Raw genomic sequence first — 12,737 nt, 5'->3', positions numbered from 1 at the left:
TTCAAGACAAAAGACGTTCAGAGGTGGTTTGCCATTGCCTTCCTCTGCATAGCAACCCTGGTTTTCCTTGGAGGTCTCCCATCAGAAGCTAAGTACTAACCCTACTTAGCTTCTGAGATCTGACGAGATCAGGCTAGCCTGGGCCATCCAGTTCAGGGCAACCCCATCAATACTCCTTACTAAATAGGAAACCAACTATTGTAGCCTCTGTCTTGTCTTGATTCAGCTTTAGTTTGCTAAACCAGCCCATTACTGCTCCAGATACTAATTCAGAGATGAGACCAGTACTTTTGGATCTGGTAATAATGAAACATAGGAGCCCCGGGATGCAGAGTGTTAAACTGCAGTACTACAGTCAAAAAGATCTGCTCACGACCTGAGTTCGATCCCGACGGAAGTCAGTTTCAGGTAGCCGGCTCAAGGTTGACTCAGCCTTCCATCCTTCCGAGGTCGGTGAAATGAGGACCCAGCTTGCTGGGGGTAAAGGGAAGATGACTGGGGAAGGCACAGGCAAACCACCCTGCAAACAAGTCTGCCTTGGAAACATCGGGATGTGACATCACCCCATGGGGACCGTTACCTTTACCTTTTTAATAATGAAACATATTGCTAGCTGTTATCAGTACTCCAGTATATGCTGATGACAAGTCAGTCCAAAGTTGCTCCCCCTTCAGATTCATACAGAAAACTAATAGTACTAAGGACAAGTTAAAACCCTGAGGAACTCCACAGATTAAATATTGGCAAGGCAAGCAGTCATCACTCCTTCTAATAGTAAAGTGTCTGGCTTTAGGTATCATCATAAAAGCAGGAAAACTATTCCACTCATAGACAGGGTAGAGGGTTTTATGTACTTGGGCGGGGGGCCTCTCCAGATATGTAGGGGGAAATGGCTTTGTAAATTAACTAGAGGAAAAACCCTTCAGAAATGTCCTGATGACTGAGCATTCCCAAGAGGCAAAAAATATTGAGAATAGATAATCAGTTAAAGAAAAGGAGGTGATTAGCCTGCTCTAGCCTTTGAGAGATTATAGAATCCCAAAAGGTTAAATTCTAGGGATGGGGGATTTCCAATTTTTTTCCTCTCATGAATCTTTACAGGCCCCCTTGTTCTTTTGAATAACTTCATAATTAAGAACTTATCAATAGGACAGCAAAATAGGGCCTTCCCAAGTATGTAGAAAAGTGTAATAAATAAATAAAAATACTGCTCCTCGCCCCCCCACCAAAAAGGCTTGGTGTGATGAGGACTGAGCACGCTCATTGCTATCCAGAAGATATGGAATGTTGAGGGCAGCTGAGCATCAGCTAAAGAAGAAGGGAAGGAAAATGGGGGGGTGATAATTTGCCTGCTTACCCCCACCCCCCACCAAAGAGCTATAGTCTCCTGGTGTGATAGATTTGGGTTGGATCACAAATTTCCCAATCATTTCCCCACTTCCTCTGCAATTCGTTGCAGACCTCCAATTCGTATTTCCCGATACAAATACTCCTGGAAAGACAGGTCAGATCATTGCAGAACCAATGGACCACTGCAGAACCAATACAGTGCCTTGTACTCCTAACAAATCTTGCAACCTCTCTAGGCAGAGCAGACGATCAATCACACCAAACAGCAACAAGAGATACATTAACAGTTCCACACATGCTTCTGAGTCTCTAGACACAGCCTTTCCACCAGGACAACTAGATTGAAAGAATCTCGAAAATATGCTCCATGTTGAATGCAATGTTGTTCAATCCAGAGTATGAGTGATTTCATAACTGACAGAGTAATGATGCACAATAAGTTGCTGCTGGTCTCACAGTTCACTCAAGATAAACAACCACAAAAGGCACAAGTCAGCCCAGATCTCCAGTGAACAACCACTTGATAATGAGCTTTGTTAAGCATAGTTGTGCTTTGTTGGATAGACCACTGATAAATCAACATCCAGCTCATCTGAATAGCAGACATTAGCATTCCAGCCACAGAGCCACTTCTTTTGACCACAGAGGGTAGAAGATTAGCTGTTCCAAGGTCTCGCATGTGTACTACTTCAGTGCCACAACTTTTGAGAGCGAATCCAGAAGCTGATAGTAAGAGTACTTCAGGTCATATTCCATATCATACCAATAATTCACTAAGGAAAAAAAAACACAAGACACAGTCAGTCTTTGGGGCAACACCTTTTAAGTAATATTCATATCCCACATTTTTCAATTTTTGGTTTAGTTTTGTGAACAGATGGCAGCACCAGCTTCAATACTAACTGGCAGCCGTCATACTTTATATGAAAAGTCCCACTGTCTGTATGAAAAGGGACTCTGGCCCTATTCATAAGCTGTGCTAACAGTACAGCAGCCATGAAAGTAGAGCCATTTGGGGAACTGTGAGTGAAAAATTTTTCCACATAGGAAGCCACTCAGATAAAGTTTGCTCCGTGGAATGGCATTTACAAAGTTTCCAAGGTGCTATCACACTGATGGTCCTCATAAAAGATTCAGAAGGAATCCAGTAGGTACTGTATGGGGCATGACCTGGATTCAAATACCTGATCAACATAGCTTAGTAGCCACAAGTTATTATTTCAGACTCAATGAACCAAAAAGGAAATACTGATGACTTAATACTGTGGTCTTAAAACTGGATTTCCTTGAAAGTTTACCGCTGATAAAATTATGAATGGCAGACAAGTTTTTCTTAACTTGTTCTTCATTGCATTCCTCCCTTTGCACAGGATATACTGGGCCTAGCTGGTGCCCCACATTAACTTGAAAATGAGCCCTTACAGTACATCTGTGTAATAAGCACAGGCTCCATTGCAGATAGTTGGGGAGGGGGATTCCTCAGGATACAAATTAATGTGAAAAGAAATCGCTGAAGGTAGAAAGCTGTAAAAGCTTCTGACCCAACATAACAAGGTTATGTAATAAAAACTAAATAAAAACTAAATAAAAACATTACAATACCGTATTACTGTGTAAGTAATTGTTTGTCATGTCCCTTTTTATTGGGGTTTCTTGCCAAGTGCTTAAGAAGGATAATACTGAATCACAAAGCAAACTAGAGTGCAAAATTCAGTAGATTTATTTGGTAGATGAAACAGCTAATGTTTTAGATGATAACTAGTGAGGACCAATTTTAATTCTTGATGCTGAGCTTGGATGGCAACTTTGTTCAAGGTAAGGGTCCTATTTAAGTATGTTAGCTTACATTTCCTTTAGTATTCTGATAAAGACACAAGGTAGCACTGATGCTTCTTACTATATCTAATTTGCGCATTTCATATGGAAACAGCTTCGATGTTTTAAAGGGGACAGTGGGAATTAAACATGTCTCAATGGACAAATATGACCTGTGAAACTAGGCTGGTCTGGCTGTTGGCAGCAAATGACTTTGGCATGCACCATTATTCTCACCTGCTATGCAGCCATGTGACTGCCGAACATGATGGAACCAGAGAGAAGGGAGATACAACATCTCTCCAGCCTTCACAGTACACTTCAAAGGCTTTGCCTGAACATAGTCTGGGTATAGTTCTAGATCTGGATTTAAAGGGTCCAGTGGAATCCAGGGCACCTGTGAGGATGGAAGATTACATGACATAAATGTCTTTCAACAAGACAGATACTCTTAACCCCCCAGGCCAGAAATTAATTATTATTTTCCTCTTTTCTTACAAGTAATTGAGAAACACCCGCCAATGGATTCCTCTCCTGCTATCATGCAAGAAGACAACTTTCAATTTTTCTATAATTCCCCAGAACATGCCCTTCTGCTGCCTTAAAGCTAAACTAAAGATTTTCCCTGCTTCCCCTATTACAGAAACAAATCAGCCATAGTGGATTCACATGTGGACTGCACCTGCTTAAACCACTATTTTTCTTTACATGTGAGAGAATATTTCTGGTCCTGCTGTACGATGACATGTACATTCCACACGCATCAGCCACACCACACCCCTAATAATAGCCACTGAAAACTAGCTTCACAAGTCTTTTGGTGATGAGCTCTCATTACTAGAGCAATTGAACACGAATGCCAGTGTATGGCAGCACAGGAAATTGCGGTTCAGGCATGTGGTGCTCGTGTGTGAATCTGCTACTCTTTCAAACGTTAATGTTTATGTTACCTACAGATATTTCAAACTTATACTACATTCTTTGGAAAGATTCTCCCTTAGCAGCCGAGTACCTTCTCTGCAGATCTCTCATCTACAACCTTAAATGACCCATCTTCTGACATGTGGAAGGTTGCTGGTGGGTACAGCTCTGGAACAAAAAGTATGAGAACTATTACAAGATGCGGACAGAAAGATAAATGTTTAAACCGTTTATAATGAAGAAGCTAACATTGTCAAGTATGGAAATTACTTCAGCCAGAACACCTGGTCAGCGCTAGCTCCATGTAAGAGCCTTTATTATAAAAGTCTTGATGACTAACCTTTTGGGAAAGCAGAGCACCAAGCCAAAAGTACACTGTACTAGAACTTACTATGGGCGAAAACGCACGGTCGCTTGAGCCTCCTTTCTTCCCTGTTCCAGCCAGGATTCAGCCAGGATCGAACGCATGTTCGTACGTTCGATCCTGGCTGAATCCTGGCTGAAACAGGGAAGAAAGGAGGCTCAAGCGACCGTACGTTTTCGCCCTATACTGCCTATGCACCCCCCAACCTCTGACTTGGTGTGGTGTTGCTGCTATCAACTGAACTGAGGAGCAGGCAACAATGCAGCACAGAAAAAGTAGGCAAAGTGTAAACCTGACACTACACCATAAAAAGGTTCACAACAAAAGCTGATTCTATGACCTTAGGCAGATCATGAGAGGGAGGGCACCTTGGCCATCTTCTGGGCATGGAGTATGGGTCACTGGGTGTGTGTGTGGGGGGGAGGTAGTTTGGAATTTTTTGCATTGTTCAGGGGGTTGGATTAGATGACCCTGGTGGTCCCTTCCAACTCTATGATTCTATGAACTCTCCTCCCCATGACACAAGCCCCAGCTGCCAATGTCATTTGTGGTACCTGCGCTGCCTGATGGCCATTCACACCTTGGAGGAAACATGATCTCTATTCATGAAGTATAGAGAATTTTGCAGAAATGCGTCTATTATACTAATCACTCCTGTCAGCCCATTTCATAATACCACCCTCGACTTCTCAGAGCACGTACCATATGGGATGAAGGGGCGGTCACTTGGTGGATGCAGCAGAAAATGTTTCTCTCCCGATATCACACAGTACAAGTTCTCATAATGGTCTTTATGCACTGCGATTGGGGAAAAATTGAGGACCTACTTAAGCATCGTGAAGTATATTAAAAACCTTCTCCGAACAAGAGTAATGCTTCTAAAGGTGATTCCCTCTCAATCCTTGCCCCCAAAGCCAAAAATTGCAGCTGAAAGCGCATTCATTGTAGGGTACATACAAGATGTCACCGCAGCTGACTCTCCTAGCCAGAAATTCACAGCGTCAGGCTTCTTTCCTGCCATGAAAAAGAAAACAGAAATGAATCTGACTGAGGCAACTGGAGCTGTGCGCTACTGAAGGATTCCCCAGGTGAACACCTCCCCACCCACTCAAGGTATTTCATCCCTTTTTTCAGTTATCTCCATAGAGTCACGGCAGCACTTGTCAAGGACAGGATGTCCTAGCTTAAGCAGATCTGCCGCAATAGTGGCAACAAGTGAGCTTCTCTCAGAGGGGCACTGCTGATACAGAAAATCTCCTCCATCCCTCTGCTTCATCCCCTTCCATCCTGCAAATTTCAGAGCTGTGTCAATCTATCTACTATGACACAATGTTTAAAATTTTCATTGAAAGCACCATAATAGAGCTATTAGTTCCACATGCTATAAGCCCTATTAACCAAAGCAAGACTTTGGAGTCATTCAAAACCAGTAGCAGTGTTCATCTTTTGGGAGGCACAACCACAGGGGGGAAAATGCAGTATGAAACCAGTGAATTACTTGTAAACATGAAAAATTAAATGGGCAGTGCAAAACATTAATGGAAGGAGGACTTCTCATTTTACCAAGGGCCTCGCTCATCCAGGATATGTCAGGCTCCACATCACCTATGAGTTCAGGGAATTCCTCAGTCAGGTTTGAACACTGTTTCTGCACATAGAACACCCCTGGGAAAGTTACTTTCTTCTCCACAATGTCCAAGAAAGCACTGAAAGGCATGCGCTGTTCCTCTGGCATGACAAACCGGTCCTGGTAAACTGCATCGGCATAACCATTCGGAGTCACCGCCACGCTCACCAACTTGGAGCTCATTACCTCCCTGCATCAAAATACACCAAAAGCTGTGCAACAAACACTTCAGACAAAAAGCCACATGGGACATATGTGCCTGCCTTCCAAACACAATTGTTACATTGAGTATTGAACTGTATACACATGAACACATGAAGCTGCCTTATACCGAATCAGACCCTTGGTCCATTAAAGTCAGTATTGTCTACTCAGACTGGCAGCCGGTCTCCAGGGTCTCAGGCAGAGGTCTTTCCCATCACCTACTACTAATAATAATTCTTGAGTGTGTATAAGCAGAGGTCTCCAACAGGTAACCTGCCAGCTGCCGCAGAGCAGTTTGTGCTTCCACTAGAAGACCCAAGAAAAGACAGCAAAAAGATCTGCTCTACAGCTTTTTTCCTCCCAAGCTTTTATTTAATAGGACTTCTCTCTGTGCTGCTCTGCTGACAGCTTTATTACTGGTGTTCTTCTGCTTCTAGGACAGAACAAAACTTGGTAACATGTTGGAGGTGGGAGATCAGCTCAGGATATTTTGTTTGATTACTCAGGAGTAGCTCTCATTTTAAAAAGTTTGGCAACCCCTGCTCTAAAATGTATAACTGAAGCTACTGATATGGTTTCCAAGTTTATTCCTACCTCAGGTAAGTTAATGTCCACTTCTTCAGAGCCGGCCAGTGGTTGAATGCATTCCGAATTATACATGGTTTGTTTGGGCACACCCATTCCTGATAAAATTCCAGGGGAGATGGAAGGCCTTCAATGTATGGCACGGATTCTGCCAAACACAACTCTGGCCAGACAAAAGAAAACCACTTCTGTGAACAACCTTGCAGCAAGTTCAAGGAGTAACAAAGGTCTCCAACAACATAGCAGTGTTACACCCATTTAAACCAGTTGGCTTAGAAGGGTGTAGCTCTGCTCAAGATTACTCTCTGAACACCATATGTCTCAAAGGCTGTTACCACACTAGGTATTCCCAGCGATGTATTACGAGTTTGAAAATGTTATAAAAAACATCGCTTTAAAAGGATTTTTGGATGCCACGGCTAAAAAAATGGTTGGAAGACGTCTTCACAGCTAAAGGGGCCAAACAAAGTGCGAACAGTATTTTTTATAACAGTTTCAAACTCTTAATACATCGGTGGGAATACATAGAAAGTGCGAACAGTAATTTTTATAACATTTTCAAACTCTTAATACATTGCTGGGAATACCTAGTGCGGTAACAGCCAAAGTCTCCCAAGGAGGTGTGGACAGCCACTATGGCATGAATAGCAGATAGACCTTGCTCAGCTTACAGCCTGAATATGCATTACTGTGAATCTGTGATCATATGCTGAACTCTGCAAGCAGGCTCCATATGACAACTTATCCCCACTGCAGCCACAGTCTTTCTGGTGCACAATGCATAGAACTTCCACATCAGCACTGTCACTGGCTGGGAGACAATTAACACCGGTGTGGAAACTCTCCAGAAGAGTCTCCAGCTACAATGGAGATAAGAGGTCCTGTGGAGGCCCTTTCCAGGGGTCTCTGCATAGCCGTTAACACATACATCAGCTAAACCACAGAACATCTCAGTTCCCCTTCTGTCCCCCTAGGACTAATACTGCATTCACAAGATCTGGATTAATCAACCTGCAGTAGCTATCACTCACTACTTCTGTACTCAGCTGTTGCCACTGTGAATAGGAAGTCTGTATCCGTTTATGTGCTAAAAGAGGGGGAGGCAATCTCTGGGTTGACAGTTATTAAAGAAGACCTAATTCCTGTTAAGCAACCACAAGAATCTTCATACTAATTCTCTCCTTTGAGCGAGAGCTCAGCAAAAGCATCCGCTCCATTGATTGTTTGTGGGGCTGGTCTGTTACACCCAGAATGACTTTGTCTTAAATTTGTCTGGGGTCACACATCAATAAAATAGGAAGGCTTTATATGACAATTTAACTAGGCTAGTTAGCCAATTTTCTAACTATCCAGCTAAAACATCTCCAGACCCCTGGACAACCAGGCATTCAGTTTGAAAAATCTGGTTGTAGAGTCTCCAAGAATCTACAATCCACTTAAGTACCTGCCTACCAAAGAATAAACTGTTTAAGTATGACACTACTAACTCGTGGACATTGCTCATTTACATACCACTGATTTAAACCACACAGCAAAACTTCTGGAATAAAAACAGGTGTGAGAAGTGAAGATGGCTGTGAAAAGTTTCAAAAACTTCAAAATATTTACCACCATCTGGAAAGTGTCAAGTAGCATCTAGGATTCATTTACTAGTCCCTCAGCAATTTAACGGAAAGGCGGCATCCACACAAAATGATTATATACCTACTGTACTGTGCGCAAAACATGTGCATACGCTATTCCCAATGGTTTTAAAATTAAAACAATATTATAGTAATGGTTGGACAAGAACCGTGGGGGGAAGGACAGAGAAGAAATATGCCCCCCTTAGCCCTGCACAAGGACTCTGCAAAGAAACGCCTAATAGCAGCAATCCCAGAACCAAAAGCGAAGTTCTGTATCCTCCACGTACAAAACATCATCCTTGCTATTAGGGTTTTTGGGAACGGGGGGGAAATGAAATAGCCCTGGCTGAGGGACCAGTGCAGGGACCGAGGAGACTGGGCTGGGCGAGTCCACAGTGCAGAGCCACCCGCCCGGGCCCAGAGAAGAGGGGGGATCCTTGCACTGCCAGCGCGCCCTCGCACGCAACCCCTCCACCCCCCGGGCTCCGCGCATGCGGGGAAGCCAGCCGCGGAGAAGGGCAAGGGGAGGGCGGGGCTTTTGCTCTCTGCGCAGCGCTCGCTCACCCCTCGCCTCGGCCGCGAACCTGGCCAGGCACTGCCGCACGGCCCGCAGCGCCTCCCCTTCCGCGCCCGCCATGGAGCGGCGAACACGGGGGGAGCCGACAGCGCCCGCAATCCTCCGCTCCGCCTTTTCCCCTCTGCCTGCAGCCAACCCGCTCGCTAGCGGCACACGCGCGCGCGCACTCATGCCATTGATGCACGGGAGGTTGTGCCTTGGGTTTGCCCCTCTAGATGCACTGTCCCCCCAAAAAAACTCAACCATCAGCCCCCCTGCAGAGTTTTGAGGATTCGGATGGGGGAAATGTGCATCTGGTTCCCAACCTTTTTTTGACCAGGGACCACTAGGACTTTTTTGTTCGGTGCAGGGACCCCAAGGTTCAAAATAAAAATTCCGGGAATTCGAAAATAAACTTTAATCATAACTGTTAGTTAAACATTAAACTTAGATTAATATTTGAATATATATTTTTATAATAGAGAACTTTTAATTGAAAATATTAATTTATTATGGGTTTATAACTTTGTTTCGCGGACCTTAATTTAGTTCTTGCGGACCCCTGGGGGTCCATGGACCCCTGGTTGGGAACCAGAGAGTGGCCAATCCAAGGCAAAACCTGCCATGAATAAATGGCCACAACACACACCTTTGGTTGGGGGTAAGCTGCGGCGCATGCTCTGCACTCCCGTAGGGGGAGGGATGGTCTTAGCTTGTGGCTTCCTTTGCTCAGCCTTTCTGGTTCAGCCAATTTTTTACAAAAATATATAACTTGCGTTCACACACTCAAGAATTGGGGACGGGGGGAGAGAAGAAAGTGCTTTATGCTTCTCCGTGGTTTTTTGTTGTTGTTTGCGTGTGTTTTAATTCTCATTAGTAGAAAAGAGCAAGAGTCCAGTAGCACCTTAAAGACTAACGAAAGCTCATACCCTGCCAGAAAATATTGTTGTTAGTCTTGAAGGTGCTACTGGACTCTTGCTCTTTTCTACTACTGCAGACAGACTAACACGGCTGCCCACTGGGAATTAATTCTCATTGAAATCGACAACTAGCCCATCGGAAGCGATAGGCTTGGTTCTTGCCCAGCTTCTTGTGTTGCTGTGTTAGTGCAGCCCACAGTGGGATTCCGGCGTGCTCAGGCTTAACAGAATTGATACCCTGCAAATTGTGACTGTCTCCTGTCTAGCTTGTTGTGACTTGAAATGATGGAATTGGCTGACTGATTAGTAGTACTGGAAGGTGTATATTTATTTCCTGGAAGAAAGAGATGTGCATTTTGAAAATAAGATTTCCAAAACTTCCTAATGTTGTGCATGAGATTGGAGACATTAGCTGTGTGCCATGCCAGTGCTAACGGTAAGCAGTCTCTGGGCAGGTTCATACATCATTGACTTAAAACCCAATAAATGTATTTGAAAACACTGTGTCTAAAGTGATAAGACATTAAAGTTATGGCACTCAATCAGCATTGGCTCACTTACACAAGCATATCACCAGTATTGTCATGGTAGTCAGATTGCTCCCCACCCCCATCCAGTTCATAAATAACCAGGAAGAAAAATCCAGGGACCCAGTAATAGGTAACGTGTATCATTCTGCACTCCCAAAGCACCTTAAGATAGTGGCTGTGTTGAGCATTGGCACCAAGACATCTGTTTGTAACAAAGGATCACACTTTTTATTGAAACTATTTAAGACACAGAGTACAAATGAATACATAATTAAAAATAGCCCCAGAAAGGTGGCTTTACAGTGCAAAAACCCCACGAACATAACAGTTATTTCAAATAATTAAAAAAGGCATTTTAAAAGTTTTTTTTTCTCTTAAAGCCAAGGTAGAAAAAACACATTTATAAATAAAAGTTTTAGGTTTGTTGCCTCCTTTTAAACCGATGGAGAGTGAGGACGGAGTATAGAAAGAACACAGGAAATAAAGGGATGTCCATCTGGTGCCTGTGGCATAACTTAGACATGCTAAGTAGACATGGCTTATTCCTAAAGTTGCTGCCCCATGCATCACACTGTGATTTACAGCAGATTAGCCTAATATATAAGCATCCCAGTCCAGAATATTATACACAAGAGTCGCATATTCTGGATACTCTAGGTTTTTTTATCTATAAAAAGAACAATCTAGATAACAATACCTGAAGGGCCACAAGATAATGATGCTTCCCTCCAACTAAATTGTAAAATACTGAAAATGCTGGATGCTAGAGATCCAGCGCCTGGACATCTGTGTACTAGTATGTAATGATTATGTTTATAATACTTTCAACACTGGCCTCTGCAGTAGCTTTTCTGTGGAGGGAAGTGTATTTATTCTGGAACACTGGAGTGACTGCTGTATCTAATAGGGTCAGCTATTAGAAGGATATTCAGTAGAAAAGTAAAGGATTCAAATCAAGTGGGCAATTAAAACAGCCTTATCCAGTAGCACCAGTTGCATATACCAATAGCTGGTGTAAACACAATTTGTTTTTCAAATGTGTCCTGTATTTGAGGAAACAAGAACAGGCTATTTCGTCCCGTATTTGTTCACTTTTCTAAGGACTGCCCTTGAAAAGAAACCGCATACACAAAGAAATTATTTTCAAGTTACACTGCTCAGAAACATTACAGGAAGCATAGAGATAATACATAAGTGATAGACCCAGGGTCTTTTACAGACTTTCCACACTTGTCTTAATACATTATGTTTGCATGCACACATTAAAAAATAAACAGTAGAAGTAGGCAGGAGTAAAATACTACATGCATTTATATTTCTCCAGCCTATTCGGTATCTTTGGAAGATTTCCTAATGGGGACAGTGGACACCTGTAATATAATTTGCATGCAATGTAAAACAAAGTACAGTTAGCTGACTTCTCTTACTGACTTATAACTAGGGTGGCTTGGCCAGCAGTGGTAGACTGAAGGGGGGGGGGGACATGGGGGCACCATCACCTGCAGCACAATGACACTTCTAGGAAAAACCCAGAAGTGATGACACGCCTCTCTAGTAGTTGCCAGAAACTCTGTGATAAAACCATAGAGTTTTCAGTGACTCCTAAAGAGGGCTGACATCACTTCCAGGTTTTTTCCAGGTGATGTCATGCCATCACTGATGGTGTGTTTTAAAAATTTGTCTCCCGCCAACTGCTGGAGTGCCAGCAGGTATATGACAACCTTACTTGTAACAGTTATTCTTTACAGTGTTCCACAATTGATATTTGTAGCCAGCAGTGGGGTGCCACCAATGAATAAAACATTTTTAATCCAAGTATACTCTCCAGATAAAGCTGCTTCTTTGCAACAACAAATCCTTATTATATCAATGATTATTTAGGGCTCCTGCTGGATGACAGCCTTGCTAACTCATGGGAGCCAAGTGGCCTGGACAACTGTTGGCAAAGGAAAGGCATTCCCACAATCCTCCCAAATAATGAACTCAAGTGGGACAAATAAGGGACATATTAAAAGACTTAAGAACTACCATCTCTTCCCAGTCTTTAATCATCATCAAATTCCTGTCCAGTTCTACTTAACTAAATTCTGTCTCTTGTTACCTGTCTCTTTCCTATCTGAAGACAAATCATCCATGTTTTGCCTCTTAAACAATTCTAGCTCCACTACTAGTTTTCTAGAGGTCTTGGCTCTACTACTCAATATAATACTGGAAACTACAGGTCAACTCATACATCCTTC

General features: G+C 43.1%; 1 protein-coding gene across 1 annotated transcript in view; it reads right to left on the bottom strand.

Moving 5' to 3' along the window:
• The window catches only part of LOC130479484 (uncharacterized), a 53,070-nt gene extending 43,942 nt beyond the window's left edge, over positions 1–9,128 (bottom strand). The window contains exons 1-8 of the mRNA XM_056851884.1: positions 9,056–9,128; positions 6,876–7,029; positions 6,014–6,267; positions 5,408–5,464; positions 5,153–5,248; positions 4,178–4,254; positions 3,403–3,562; positions 2,053–2,123 (exon numbers count right to left, since the gene is read on the bottom strand). Coding sequence (XP_056707862.1) covers positions 2,053–2,123; positions 3,403–3,562; positions 4,178–4,254; positions 5,153–5,248; positions 5,408–5,464; positions 6,014–6,267; positions 6,876–7,029; positions 9,056–9,128 — 942 coding nt within the window. The remainder of the gene's footprint in view (positions 1–2,052; positions 2,124–3,402; positions 3,563–4,177; positions 4,255–5,152; positions 5,249–5,407; positions 5,465–6,013; positions 6,268–6,875; positions 7,030–9,055) is intronic.
• Positions 9,129–12,737: the final 3,609 nt, after the last annotated feature.

This window comes from Euleptes europaea, chromosome 6 (genome assembly GCF_029931775.1).
Source record: "Euleptes europaea isolate rEulEur1 chromosome 6, rEulEur1.hap1, whole genome shotgun sequence".
Lineage (NCBI taxonomy): Eukaryota > Metazoa > Chordata > Lepidosauria > Squamata > Sphaerodactylidae > Euleptes > Euleptes europaea.
This window is presented reverse-complemented; position numbering and strand designations above follow the sequence as displayed.